Source organism: Enhydra lutris, unplaced genomic scaffold, assembly GCF_002288905.1.
Source record: "Enhydra lutris kenyoni isolate GAN:26980312 unplaced genomic scaffold, ASM228890v2 scaffoldscaffold14, whole genome shotgun sequence".
In the NCBI taxonomy this organism is placed as follows: Eukaryota; Metazoa; Chordata; class Mammalia; order Carnivora; family Mustelidae; genus Enhydra; species Enhydra lutris.
This window is the reverse complement of record NW_019154098.1, coordinates 8,061,535-8,076,225: the sequence shown is the minus strand read 5'-3', so window position 1 is coordinate 8,076,225 and position 14,691 is coordinate 8,061,535. Positions and strand designations below refer to the sequence as shown.

At 49.6% G+C, this 14,691-nt stretch overlaps 1 protein-coding gene across 1 annotated transcript in view; it reads right to left on the bottom strand.

Moving 5' to 3' along the window:
- The window catches only part of LOC111146566 (zinc finger and AT-hook domain containing), a 181,424-nt gene that overhangs the window by 26,538 nt on the left and 140,195 nt on the right, over nucleotides 1-14,691 (bottom strand). The window contains exons 13-14 of the mRNA XM_022502158.1: nucleotides 7,887-8,005; nucleotides 1,019-1,145 (exon numbers count right to left, since the gene is read on the bottom strand). Coding sequence (XP_022357866.1) covers nucleotides 1,019-1,145; nucleotides 7,887-8,005 — 246 coding nt within the window. The remainder of the gene's footprint in view (nucleotides 1-1,018; nucleotides 1,146-7,886; nucleotides 8,006-14,691) is intronic.

Here is a 14,691-nt window from a genome sequence, read left to right as displayed (position 1 = left end):
CCCAAAAGCCAGGAACAGACTCGGGAGAGGCTACATAGGGAATGTGCGTGCGTGGGGGGGATGAAGGCACAGGGCCTGAGCGGTAGCTGAAGCCACAAACATGAAGGAAGGAAGCAGAGACTCAGACAGAGCCTCTCTCTGGGTGCCCCACTGAACAGCCCCAGCCAGGCCACTCCCTGCGAACCACCTGCCGCTCTAACTAGCCGCACCCAGGAAGCGCTGTCTCCCCAGCCCCTCGAGCTCTGCAGTCCAGTGAGCCCAGACCTAAAGTCATTAGCCCAAAGGACAGTTTTTCTCAGGGGGCTGACGATCTGGGCTCTAGGGCTTTAAGAACAGGGCCACACTGGCAATTTCCTACCCCTGCCACAACCTAATGCCTTCCTCTGCATGCACATCAGACTGTGGTCATGCATGAACTGGGGCTCATTCCAGGTGCTGAAAAGGACTAAGAAAATACTTCTCAGTGTAAGACCCAAATGACCGCTCAGCTGGCACAGTGGTCTGATTTTAAAACTGACCTAACATTTGAAAACGACATAAAAATCCTACATTGAGGCTTTTCAGAAGAGTGGGATGCAGGCCGTGCTGGGCTCAAGGCTCTGCAGGGCGGCCCTGGGCCACCGCTGTCCATGGAACAGAGACAAGCCCCCCTCCAGAAGAGAGGCCCAGAAGCCAGGGACGGGGACAGACACCCAGACCATGGGACCAGCTCCAGCACTCAGCCGAGCCATTCCGGCAAAGCGCATTCCGCCCCCACGGAGAGCGGTAAGCCCCTGCTCAGAGCACGTGCGGAGAGCTGGACACATGTGACAGAGCTCCGCGTCTACTAAGCCTCCTCTCGGCTCCCGTCGGGGGGCTGAGGCCTCCGAGCCTGAGTGTGGGACCTTCGGCGAACAAATGCTGGGGCGGCCATGCCGGCGGAGCCCACGCAGGGACATCACGCATTCACACGTTCATTCCTGCAGCACGCTCACGAAGGGGCCAGCTCGGAGGTGGCCGGAAGGTGTCCCCCCCTCACCGCTCTCCGAAGTGTATCTCAGGTCCTGGAGCGCGGCCACAGCTGCCTGCGTGCCCTGAACGTCCTCTTCGGCTTCTGTGATGTGCACGTACTGGGTGGAGGGCTCCTCGGGGGTTTCTGTGGCCGGCTAAACAAAAACACACCATCTGAGTGACCTTCTAGAAGACCACCCATCACCACAAGTCCCAGGATAACGAACGGAGACAGACAAATGCACACAAGCACCCTCTGCAACAGCTCGTTTACCTGGCATCCCTGAGACATCAGCTGCTCCCATAAAAACACACTTTCCCAAACGGAAACTACTTTTTGCAAATACTGAGATGTTTTCAAAGCAGCTGTGGTAGAAAGCTTCCTGCCACATTCTTCCCTTAGGGACCAGAGTGTGCAGTCCGTAATTAGGGATTAGACACGCACAGAGATTCCTGCATGTGCTCTTTTAATGGCTGCTGTCCCCTCCCGCTGCTGCCCGTGCTGTCCTCATGGGCCCCAGGGCTGGGGCTGCTTGGGGGGAACCCAAGGCACAGCTGCAGGTGGAGGGAGGGGGGCGGGCGACTACATCGCCCGTGTCAAGTTTGTGGCACATGTCCCGCACGGAGTAAGAGCTCAGTCAACCTTGGCTACTCCAGTCTTCTTATTTTTATACAAAGGAGATGATAAACAAAGGACCACAGGAAACATATCTGCAAAATCAGGAGCTGTGAAGGGAGGAAGGGCTGAAGCGACATTCTCGGGTGCCTTGTACCTCAGGAGAAAAGAGGTGGGACAGAACTCTGCATGTCGCGGAAGCCCAGCATGAATACTGCCCTCTTTCTGGAAGGGACGGGGAGTTGGGGGGGACTAGAGGCAGGAAACAGGAACATCACCAATAAAGAATAGGAAGGAGGACTTGACACAAAATTTACAGGTGCCGAAGTGATGTCCTGTAAGTACCTATAGGTAATGGACACAGTTCCGAACGCCACATAATTCTTCTCTTAACAGCCAAGGGGCCAAGCGCCTTTCAAGATTCCCAGCCTGACACCTAGTAGACACCCAATAAAAAGGTGATGAATGCATAAATGAACAACAAACCCTACTTCCTTGTAAGTACTATTAAGCCACAAATTGCCCAACACTGACTGGGCCCCAGGAATGTGAGCCTCTGAGAAGCGGCACACACAGAACGGCTTCTTTCCCGAGGGGGGGCCTCTGTAATGGTCACATGTGGGGAGGATGGGCTGTGCAAGGCATTCTGGAGAGCCAGACGACAGCCCAAACTGCTGGAGGAGGCAGCCTGTCGCCCACAGGTGACCAAGCGCCTGAGCCCAGCTGCTCTCTCACTTCTGGAGTTGAGTACATGGCTTTGCAAGTACTGGGTTCGAAGCTCTCCTCCTCAACGCGCTGGGATCCACAGGAAGAGAGGCCTTCAGAGCAGAGGGTGCGCCACACGCACTTACAAAAGCACCGACTGACCGAGAGACGCAGGGTGTTAGGTCAGGAGCCGGCTCTGTGATGTCCATTTGTTAATAGAGAGCGAACCCTTGCCGTATGAACTTGGGACACCAGAGGACTGTGTGTTTTCCCTTAGATGAGGAGGTAACACTGATGTCACCTTCTCCACCACCAATAATCATAGCTGGTGCCAGACACTGGGGGTCCTAGGGGCCTACCAGGGACTGGCTATGGACCTCGGCAATTTGATATCCTGTCTTGTGGGTATTATTAGCCTCACCGTGTGGGTCAGAAGACGGAGAACACAGAGGTCAAAGAGATAATGGTTCCCAGTCAAGCCATTCATACAGGACAGCACCAGGATTCAGTCTGTCAAACTCTAATGCGCGTACTTCCTACATTTTCTTATAGAAAATTTCCAGCACACACAACAGGGGGATGATCCCTCCATGTACACATCACCCAACGTGAATAACTATCAATTCGTGACCAGCCTTATTTCCCCTCTGCCCCTCGACACACTCCACGCCCTGCCCTTGGAATACCGTGAAGCAAATGCAAAAGTCACGGCATCTTCTCTTTATTCTAGAAGGTTTCTCCGAGAGATAGAGCCCTCGCAAAACGCAAGCACAACAACACCGCGACATCAAACACCGAGCAGTAAGTCCTTCACGTGACCACCCACCGGGCCATGTCCTTGTCCCTCCAGTATCTTATTTCCCATTAACTGACCCTTCAAATCAAATTTAAGTCATTGAACCCAGGTATTAGAACTGACTGACATGTCTCATAAGACTTCTATTTACAGGTTCTCCCTCTGATCGGACTCCGACCCCCCCCCCCCGCAAGCCTGACTTATAGTTCTTGGCAGAGTTTCCAACGGTCTGAACTTGGCTGACGGCACCGCTAGGAACCACTGACTGTCCACTGCGTCTCCTGCAAGTTGGTAGATGTAATCAGATACTGGTTCCCTTTTTGGCACGAACGCTTCAGTTATATGGTCGACTCTAACAGGAGACACAGGATGTCTGGGTGTCTTCCTTATTTCTCTGCCATCGGCAGGTTAAGGGGTGGCCACTGCTGGATCCGTGACACCATGGGGGGCTTGCAAATGGTCATACTGTAAATCTTCATTCGTTAGCTGGAAAATGTCTATAAATAGAAGCTTCTCCTCACCAAATATTTGGTTATACTGAGGTACAGTTTGTTTTTAGGAAAGGTACTATTTGACTCTTGGCCTTTTTTTACCAAAACAGAGTTGATGCCCTAATACCCTACAAAGGTGGCTGAGTCCCCCCTTCCCCCTGCCCCCCCCCCCCGGCAGAAACCCACGGACTGAAATATTCCTGCTGTGCTTCACTGCGCTTACTGAACCGAGCAACAGCCTTGGGGGTACACCTCAGAGCCCCTCCCCCCCAGCCCCGCCAGCCCCACAACAACCGACGACAGTCCGGGTCTCTGCAGTTCTCGCTGCCCTTAGCTCACACCCCACCCCTGAGGGGCAAACTCCGATCTTCAAGTCTGTGGGAACTCTGCGTAGCTAGGCCAGCATTTTGATATACAGTTAGCACCACTTATTTCGCTCTCCTCTCAATTTTCAGGGCTTGCATTTTTTAAACTTTAGTGTTTTTTTAGTATCATATGAAATATATGTGTGGTTTCAGAATCAAATCTGCACAACCACGAAGAGATCCTGGCTTGTCTCCTTATACCCCCATCTTGGTACAGTCCCCACCTCTCCTCATGAAACGCTCCCGTCTTTTGTAGGACTATTTTATTTTGAAATATTTTTCGAATTACAGCAGAGTTGCACAGATAAAACCGAGAGTTCCTACACACCCTTGACCCAAACTCCCGTCACGGTAACACCTGATGCGACCGGGGTACAATTATCAAAGCCCAGAATTAATGCTGGAACCACTGACTTGACCCAGATTTAACAGCTTTCTCCACAGTGTCCCTTTTCTGTTCCAGGACCCAGGGCTGGATCCAGGGAATCCGTCACCAAGTCGCCATGGTCTCCTCCCACCAGGGACAGCTCCTCTGGCTTTCCTGGCCTTTTGTGAGCGTGATACTCTGAGGAGTCCTGGTAAGGTATCTAACCACACATCATTCACATACATCTGACAGAGCAGACAGAGATTGAGGCCTTTCTGAATACCATGAGGGGGAAGGAGCGTGCCCCTCTCCTCATCACGTCAGACGGCACAGGGCACCATGACGTATTTATTACCAGGGACGCTAATCTCTGGCTACACGGTTAGCGTGGGTTGGCCCGATGCCTCTCCCACACAGTGATTACTTTCCCTCTGTGATCCAGTGAGGATCTGCGGGGAGAGATTTTGAGCTATGTAAATATTCTGTTTCTCCTTATATTCTAATTTCAGCTCCCACTGATGGATTTGCCTGCAGCCATGATTACTATGGTGCTTTAATGCGAATTCTCTATTTCCCTCATTCCTCCCACGTATATCCCTCAGCATTCTTCTGTGTGCAAGATCTGTTCCTTCCCCACCATTCATTCTAGTACAGAGTCACTGATATTTATTTTATTCTTTGAGTTGTAGTACAACACTATCATTGTTGGTTTTTTTATTTTTTAAAGATTTTATTTATTTATTGGAGAGAAAGCATGCACAAGCAGGGGGAGGAGCAGAGGGAGGAGAAGCAGACTCCCCACTGAACAGGGAGCCCTACTCAAGGCTCGAACGCAGGACCCTGCGATCATGACCTGAACCCAAGGCAGATGCTTAACCAACGGGGCCACCCAAGCGCGCTGATCATTCTTTATTTAGGTATTTAAATTGTTCTGGGTCTGGCCATTAGGAACTTTTTGGGTTGTGTCTTGTGTCCTTTTGATATACCTCCAACTTTCGGGGGGTTGTTGGGGGAGAAGCATGTTGTTTCTTTCTAGGACTATAAAATACCGTAGGATCATCTTACTAACTTTCTGCCAGAGCCCTGGAATTAATCACTTTCCAAAGGACCCCAGAGTTACTTTTACTGGAGAATCCGATTAGAGACCGAGATCTGGGGAACAGGTGTGCTCACAGCCACTGAGTGTCACTGCTTCGGGCTCTCAGCACAAAAGGCTGAGAAACACAGGTACACAGGTACACAGACTGTGTACAGGCACACAAGCAATCGTTCCTCTATGTAAAACCATAATACATAATCGGGCTGTGATAAATAGCATAGTGCAGGCACCTTCTCTCCTTCTGTGAGCGTTACTTTAGGGTACTTTTCTAGCGATGGGACTGTTTAGTTAATGGATGAAGAAGTGCACCAGTAATTTTACTAGATGCTGCTAAATGCCCCCTCATAGCGGTAGTAACATTCTGAATTTCCACCTGCAGCGCATGTGAGTGCATTTTCCCCTCAGCCTCTCCAACAGAGAGGACGTCCGATTCTGGATTCTAATAGGTAAGAAGTTCTCTCTCTCTCTAGTTTCCATCAACATGTGCTACGTGTCAGGCTGATCATGTCTTCACATATTCGAAGTCACCTGCATTTCTCTTCTAGGAACCTTTCTGATCTCTTGCCCATTTTCCTATGGGGTTGTTGATCACTGTTTTTTACAAGACTTCTGTAATGTCAAGATACTTAGCCTTCTTCTACCACAGGACCACAAGTGTTTTGCTGTCATTTGTCTCTTGAGCTTGTTTATGAGGTCTTTTCCACAAGACTTTTTAAAATTTTTTCTTGTGGTCAATTGTTCTCAATCTTTCTCCTTCCTCAATCTGGATTCTGAGTCATATAGTTAGACAAACTCTCCACACTCTGATTTTAGAAATGAATTCGTTCACTAGGGTTTTTCTTCTGGTATTCCTAAAATGTCACTGTTTTTACATTTAAATCTCTGATCTTTTCGCTCTTGCCTCTCTCTACACATACAAGCTGCTCATTATTTTACGTTTGTTTCAACCCGTTGCTTATCATGCTAGTAGTTTTTCATTCCTTCTACTGGATTTGCCAAGAAGAGAATCCTGCCATCTTCACACAGATACCTTATTTCTTCCCTTCCAATTCTCTTCTTATTTTTCAAGATTTTATTTATTTGTTGGACAGAGGGAGAGAGAGAGCACAAGCAGGTAGAGCAGCGGAGGAAGAGGGACACAGAGAGCCCGATGCAGGGCTCCATCCCAGGGCCCTGTAATCATGATCTGAGTTGAAAGCAGTCGCTTCACCGACTGAGCCACTCAGGCGCCCCCTTCCCTTCTAATCCTTAATGTCACTATTACTCTGCCTGACGCCCCTTCCAAGTGATGTTCGAGAGCAGAGCTCCTGTTGCATCCTCGTCTTCTTCCCGACTCAACAAGACACCCAGCGCCCCCCACCCCCAGTTAAGATCCTCGTTTTGAGGCCGAGATGCATGGATGCATTTTTCCATCTTAAGGGTATATTCACCCAGCTGTACCTTACTGACTGTTTTTAATCACCAGATGCTTAAGTTTGTCGAGTGCCTTTTCTGAATGTGTGAAGATAATCATTTCTTTTTCCTCCCCAGTTCTAGTATGATGATGGATTATACCAAAATACTCCCTCCTACTGAGCCACCCTTTCTTTGCATTCTGGAATCATCCTCACACTGTCGTGATGTATTAGTTTTTTCATGTGTTCTGGGATTTTTTCTAAGCCCTTACTCTTAATTACCGTATGCTGATGCTCTATAAGGTGCCTAGATAAATGGTTCTCATTTGTGGGTGATTTGGACTTCTGGAGACATCAGCAACATCCGTGCATTGCTGGTTGTCACAACTGGGGGTCCCACTGATATTGGGGTGGGGATTTGGGGGGTCGATGATGCTACTAAACATCCTAAAATGCACCAAACAGCCCCTACAACAGGTTATCACGCCCAAGATCATAACGTTAGCAGTGCTGAGTTTGCGAAACCCCGCCTCATGTAAGCTGCAATTCGTCCGTGGTGGGGACACTTGGTGCTTGGAGAGAGAGACAGCTACTGGCTTTGATCATATAGGTATGTTCTAGCCAGGGGACTGGTTCTAACACCCTAGGGTAAAACAAAGATGGCAGGGGGGAGTGCATGCCTTCAGCAACAGGACAGGAGGGCCTAGAATCAGAAGACAAAGCCCTTCCCGGTTCTTCTGGTGAAGACTTACAACATGCCCCTTGCCTTACATCCTTCCCTCGGATGCAACAGCTGAAACTCGGGAATGGTGACTCACAGAAGTGCAAATGCCAGGGAGAGACCGCTACAGACATTCTCAGTTCAACTCAGGGTAAGAATTCGCAGGCATAGCCCTGGTCTCAGCCCTCCCACAGGAGACGGGCTTTGGGAAGATCTCCTAGTTTCCCAACCAGAAATCCCAATTCTCTGAGGAGCCGCTGTCTGTGCCCAGGATCCGGGACTGCCCAGTCTGTCATTTGTACCTGAAAAGGTCCAGATCAACACCGTGCTTTAGAAACTTACCTCCCACTTGGGGTCTCCTTCATTTTCCACCAACTTCAGGCCATGCTTGTTCTTCAGGTGTCTGTTGAACTCCCATTTGGTACCGTAGACAAAGCTGCACACAGGACACTTCAAACCACCTGAAGGCACAGAGGAAAAAGGACAGGAAAGTGACTGTGGCCCCAGGCTCCCCACCATCCAAACACCTCAAGTCCTGGGGAAAGCACAATGCTGTCTGCAGCGCTCACCTCGGTCCAGCCTCCCTCCATGACAGAACACAGCAGCGATGGCAGGGATGTGTCTCAGGACAGAGATTTTAAAGCTTCTTGATTTTCTTTTCATTTCTGAACAAGCATTTGCAGGGAGTCTAATGTACGTGACATTCCAGGTGTGGTGGCGACAGAATTCCCGTGGCCACGTGAATACGTGGCCTAAATCATTCCTTCCTTTTTTTTCATTTGAAAAGAGCAAACAACTCAATGCCAGGCTGCTTTTCTCAATCATCTTTGTCCCAAAATACTAAGACCAAGAGGCAGACTCTCCGTCTCCTTCACATCAAAAGCTGAGCTGTTTGTATAAATTCCCATTGGGATTTCCCCATAAAGGGCAGATTAAGAAGTTGGACACATCCTGAAATGTCACTATTTATCGAGCTGATTATGTTTTATACATGTTCTGGGAGGTGTCTGGATGTAAGAGCACGTAAAACTCCAGATTAAAAACAAACAAACAAAAACAAAAAAAAAAAAGAAAAAAACCTGAGAATCACACAAAAGATTATCTTTCTAAAATCCTATCAGGAACAGCAACTAATGAGTGACTGGACAAAATTCACTTTACTGGGCTGTGAGTTCAGAAGCAACCTCCAACCGCCGGGGGAGGCGTCCTGGCCACAGGCCTCCAAACCCACACAGACGATCAGCCGCCACCGTGAGGCCTCCACCCTGCGCCGGGCAGGGGGGCCACGTGGGGGGGCACAACTGGTCTCCCTGCGGCCACTGCCGGTCTACTCGCCACCCGCCGCACAGACGGGGCTTCAAAAAACACAAACCAGAGGCGCCTGTGTGGCTCAGCTGGTTGAGCCTCCGACTCTTGATTTCAGCTCAGGTCACCATCTCATGGTCACGGCAGCGAGCCCCGCGTCAGGCTCCACGCTTGGCGGGAGTCTACTTGAGATTCTCTCCCTCCGCCCCCACCCCCTTCTCTCAAATAAAGTAAGTCAATAAATCAATAAAATAAAGACACGAATTGAATCACATCTCTCACAGGTGTAAAACCCTCCAATGGCTTCCCATCAGACCCAGAATAAAATCTCAGCTCCCTGCTGTGGCTCGTGTGACCTCGTACCCACCTGCTCCCCACCCTTCCCCCACCTCTGGCACTGACCATGCTCATTCCCTTCTCAGCATGCCTGGTGTTGGGGGGTCTGCACCCCGTCTTTCTGCTGCCTCTGCCCCCCTCTCTCAGACCTGCTGTGCTCTCCTGTGTCCTCCCAGGGCCCGAGATTGCTCACTGGGGCACTAAGGAGAGGGAGTAGAGGAATTCTGTCCTGATGATGAGGTTGTCTTGACAAATTAGATAACCACGGGCACACTTCATGGGGATGCCTAACACACTGTAAGCATGTCCCAGAGCAAGCAGGATGTGCGTGATCTCCTGACTCAGTCCCACGTCAGCGGCATCTGACAGTGCATGGCTCTGTAGGCGGGGTTTCCTGTCACCCAGGGTGCTGAGTGACTCCCCAAACAGTCATGAGCAGAAAAGGAAGCCAACCTAGACGGACAACAGGGCATCCCCTCACACCTTCAGCTCACTGTTTCACAGGCTCGCCATGCTAGCAGGGCGCAGGAGAGCATGGCGGGTCCGACAGAGACGGGGACAGAATCCGCAGAAAGACTGGCAACACCATAAATTTCCAGAACATTCCATAGAGGAGGCAGCTCAAACGGATGCTTATTTTCTGAAACTTACACACTCTGCATTCTTTTTTTAGGCCAAATCAAATGGGCTTGTTCTTTCCCGCCTAGACGATAATTAAACGTAGTTTTTAGCTTCCTTTATTATCACTTATCAATCATCAGAAATGATGTATTTTCCTCTGATCATCTTTTAAAACTCTCCAAGGTGTGAAAACCTCTGCTTTCTCATTTGGTTCAACTGACGTAGCTCTTCCTATAACGACTTAACAAGAGGCAGTGAAATTAAAGACTCCTTCTGTGGGACTCTTTAATGGAAACTAATTTAAGGAGAAAAACATCCTTATATTCTGTTTAAATTAAAATTAATATGATAATGCCCCACATTAATTAAAACTTCAACCTTTGCCACATGGCCTTTAATTAAAAAACAACACATCGGAAATACATAATCTAGACTAAATGCAGAACTATGCACTTAATTGACACCAAAGCTAGAAAAATTAATTTCTAATTCAATTCATTACACTCTCAGGCAATGCACAATAGAGGTCATGGGAAGACTTGGTGCATTTACTCGTGGCACTGATATAAAGCACACACTGTAAGAACCGCAAACCCCGATCACACTTTCCTCGGAAGGCATGAGAAGCAGGCAAAGGCACAGAACTTTAGATACAATTTGAAAAATCAATCATGGCATCTTTTTTGCTCTTTTTGGCATTAAAATATCTTTGGATCCTTTGTGGTGGGTGACCTTACTGGAAATCCAACTTCATTTCCAATAACATAAGTCCTGGAGCAGCACAGAGCACAGGGCTGGGCTATCAGATCCCAGAATCTGGACCCTGCTCGTGCGACCCACGAGCCACTTCCTAAAACTCTTAGGGCTTCGTTTTCTCTTGGGGGAAATGTTAAAGCTCCTTTCTTCAAAAAAAAAAAAAAAAAAAAAGAAAGAAAGAAAGGCACCCCAGGGGCACCTGGGTGGCTCCGACAGTTCAGCATCTATCTCAGGCTGGGGTCGTGATCTCAGAGTCCTGGGATAGAGCCACGCTTCAGCAGGGAGGTGGGGGGGGGCGGTGTCTCTGCTCAGCGGTGAGCCTGCTTCTCCCCCTCTCCTGCTTGTGCTCTCTCTCTCAGATAAACAAATAAAATCTTCCCAAAAAAGGTACTCCAGTAGGCAGAATAATGGACCCCCAAAGAGAGTCACATCCTGGAGAAAAGGGATCTCTCATGCACGGTTGGTGGGAATGTAAACTGGTGCAGCCACTGGGGCAAACAGTATGGACGTTCCTCAAAAGATACAAACATCATGATACAGCCATCCCACTGCCGAGTTTCTACCGAAAGGAAATGAAAACAGAACTTCGAAGCATTATCTGTATTCCCATGGTCGCTGCGGTGTGATCCACAGTAGCCAAGGTCTGGAACAACCTCAGTGTCCACCAACATGATGGATAAAGAAGACACAGTGTGCGCACACGTGTGTGGCACACACACACGCACACACAGGAATATTAGTAAGCCACGGAAAGGAAAGAAATCCTGACATTTTTGACAACATGGATGGACCTAGAGGGCATCTGCCCAGTGAAGTAAGTCAGGCACAGAGACAAATACTGCATGGTTATCACTGACACGGGGACTCAAAAAAAGAAAGCTGAACTCACAGAAACAGAGTAGAACAGTGGTTGGCAGGAGCTGGAGGACAGGGGAGGTAGGGAGAGACTGGTAAAGAGTACACACTTGTGGTTACAAGATGAGTAAGGTCTGAGGGTCTACGGTGAAACACAATGACAATCGTTCATAACTGAAGTTCTCGAAAGGAGTATAACTTGAAGGGCACCTGGGTGGCTCAGTGGGTTAAGCCTCTGCCTTCGGCTCAGGTCGTGATCCCAGGGTCCCGGGATCGAGTCCGCATCAGGCTCTCTGCTCAGCAGGGAGCCTGCTTCCCCCTCTCTCTCTGCCTGCCTCTCTGCCTACTTGTGATCTCTCTGTCAAATGAATAAATAAAATCTTTAAAAAAAAAAAAAAAGAGTATAACTTAAAACATTCTCAACATCAGCGAGAGAGGATTAATGTGTGAGGTGACCAGTGTAGGAGCTGACTGGAGGATGAGAATCCTAAACTTCTTACAGCTTTGTGAATGACATCTCAGTGACACCGGGCGGGGTGGGGGGTGGGAAGCAGTGGGGATCTGTTTGCAAACTGCACTGGGCTCTACTGAAAGAGCTGGGGATCCGGGCCCCCAGGAGCTGCCTGTCGGGAATGGAGTGGGCATGGATAAACAGTATGGGGGATTTTGTTAAAATGAAAAGTAAATAAACATAGAAAAAGAGAAAATGTTGTTCCGATCCTGATCCCGGCAACAGGGGGGTGTTACCTCGCACCAAGAAGGGACTTGGCAGCTGGGACTGACCAAGGATCTGGAGATGGAGATTGTTCTGGATGGTCCAGGCAGGACTAGTGGAGTCGCAAGGGTCCTGACAAAGAGGAGGCAGACGGCGGGTCACCGAGAAGCAACAGGAGGAAGACTCAGAGCCATGGCCGGCCATGAGGGTGGGGAAGGAAGGGACTCCAGGCAAGGCATGCGGGCAGCCTCTGGAAGCCAGACAAGGCAGGGGAACAGCGTCCCCTGGAGAGTCCGGAAGGACTACGGATCTGTCAGCAAACCTGACTTCGGCCTGTGAGACCGGTCTTGGACATGAGACCTTCAGAACTGTAGGATAATGAATCTGTGTGGTTTAAACCACCACGTCTCTGGTCATTTATTACAGCTGCAGTAAGAGACTCATACAGGCCCTAAACCGCCACTGAACGAAGGAGCTCAATTATAAAGGAAAGCGGATTCAGAGCACTGCGATTACACAACATAAAGCAGTAAAACGTGGACTTGGACTTGGTGAAGGTTCTCACTTCTTGCTGTCTTCATTCGGTGCCTGTCCTGGGACCCAGTCAGAGCCCCAGCTCAGAAGCAGGATCGTCGTTTTCATCCCGCGCGAGCCCCAGGTGGAAGGCCTTGGTCACATGGCAGCTGTCAGACAGCCTCGGAACCTCTCTCAACCCCCAGATCTGCTTTTCAGGAGACCTTCAGGAAGAACAGTGTAAAGGAACAGAGCAGAGGAACAACAGAGTGCATTTTATTATTAGCCAGGCTGGGGTCCCCAAACCCATGGAAGACCACTAGGGAAACAAGAGCTTTAAGCAAGTCTCCCCCTCTGGGTCCCTTCACATGCCCCCCAAAGTCCTGGCATCTGAGACCCTCCAGACAAGCTTCCAGAGAGAAGCACTAAAAGAGAGACAGGTCCAGAGTTAGCGTTGGGTCAAACCAGCAACTAGACCCGGAGACAAAGACACGAGACAAAGTCAATAGCACCCCGCGTGTGTGACCTTCCAACAGAGCAGCAGGTGACCACTAGCCCATGTGAACCGATGGCTGTTCCAGAACAGCACCAGGCCACTTCCTCCTCTCCCTCCTCAGTAAGTTCATGCTTGAGACAAACCTCAGGGGGCATCGGCCCCGCAGCAGTAAGAATCCAGACCGTGAATCCAGAGCTGGGTGTGGCTCGGCCTCCTGCACACTCTGTCACCTGGGCTGATCACTGCCCCCCACTCCGGGTCTCCTCACTTTAAAACAGGGACAATGAGGGGCACCTGGGTGGTGCAGTTGGGAAAGCATCTCTCTCTCTCTCTCTTTTTTTTTTAAGATTTTATTTATTTATTTGACAGACCGAGATCACAAGTAGGCAGAGAGGCAGGTAGAGAGAGAGGGGGAGGCAGGCTCCCTGATGAGCAGAGAGCCCGACACGGGGCTCGATCCCAGGCCGAAGGCAGAGGCTTTAACCCACTGAGCCACCCACGCGCCCCAAGCGTCTGACTCTTGAGTTCTGCTCACATCATTTCTGCTCACATTCAGATCTCAGGCTCCTGAGATCAAACCTCTCACTGGGCTCCCCACTCAGTGGGGAGTCAGCCTGGGATTCTCGCTCTCCCTCACCCTCTGCCCCTCCCAACCTGTGTGCACATGCACGCTCTCTCTGAAATAAATAAATGAATCTTAAAAAAAAAAAAAAAAAAGGAATGATGACCTCACAGGGCGTCTGTAAGAGAGAAATTAACATATAACAACCAATGATGACATCACATCATGGCGAGCATCTGCCAGTAATGTACAGAATCTGGGCCTTAATATAAAGCAATTCTAAAACTCAAATGTCCCGACATCAGATAAATGACTTCTGTGTTAGCTGACGGTTTCTGGATTTCCTTCTGTACTACTTTTCCTGAATTTGGTATGAAAAGCTACAATATGGATATACATCCAAGGTGCATACATACACACACTAATATTCTTTTCATATGGTAGCTCAAAATAATGCAAAAATTTTATTTTTTTTTTTTAAATTTATTTGCAGGAGAGGGCGAGAGGACACAAGCAGGGGGAGGTGGGAGGGGCAGAGGGAGAAGCAGGGTCCCCGCTGAGCACTGAGCCCGATGTGGGGCTCCATCCCAGGACCCGGGATCATGATCTGAGCCAAAGGCAGATGCTTCGCCAACTGAGCCACCCAGGGGCCCCAAAATGATGCAAAGATTTTAGCAGATGCCACAAACGAAGACTTCTCTCTGAGCCTACTCCTCCCACTGCTTCCCATCCCAACCACTACCCTGGCTTCAATGACCCTCTAACTGTCGGGGCTGGGAGAAGGGTCAGCACTGGGGAGAAGCCTCGCATTCTCCTCCCGCGAGCAATGTGGGAGCCACTGGCAGGAACACACCTGTTCTGTTACAGTCAGAATACGAAGCCTTGGAGAAGCTTCCCAGCCTTTGTCCCCAGCCCAGGCCACAGCAGAGATACACGCCACCATATCCCAGTGTCCAGCACGATGCTGAACACAGCAGGAGCACAAGAG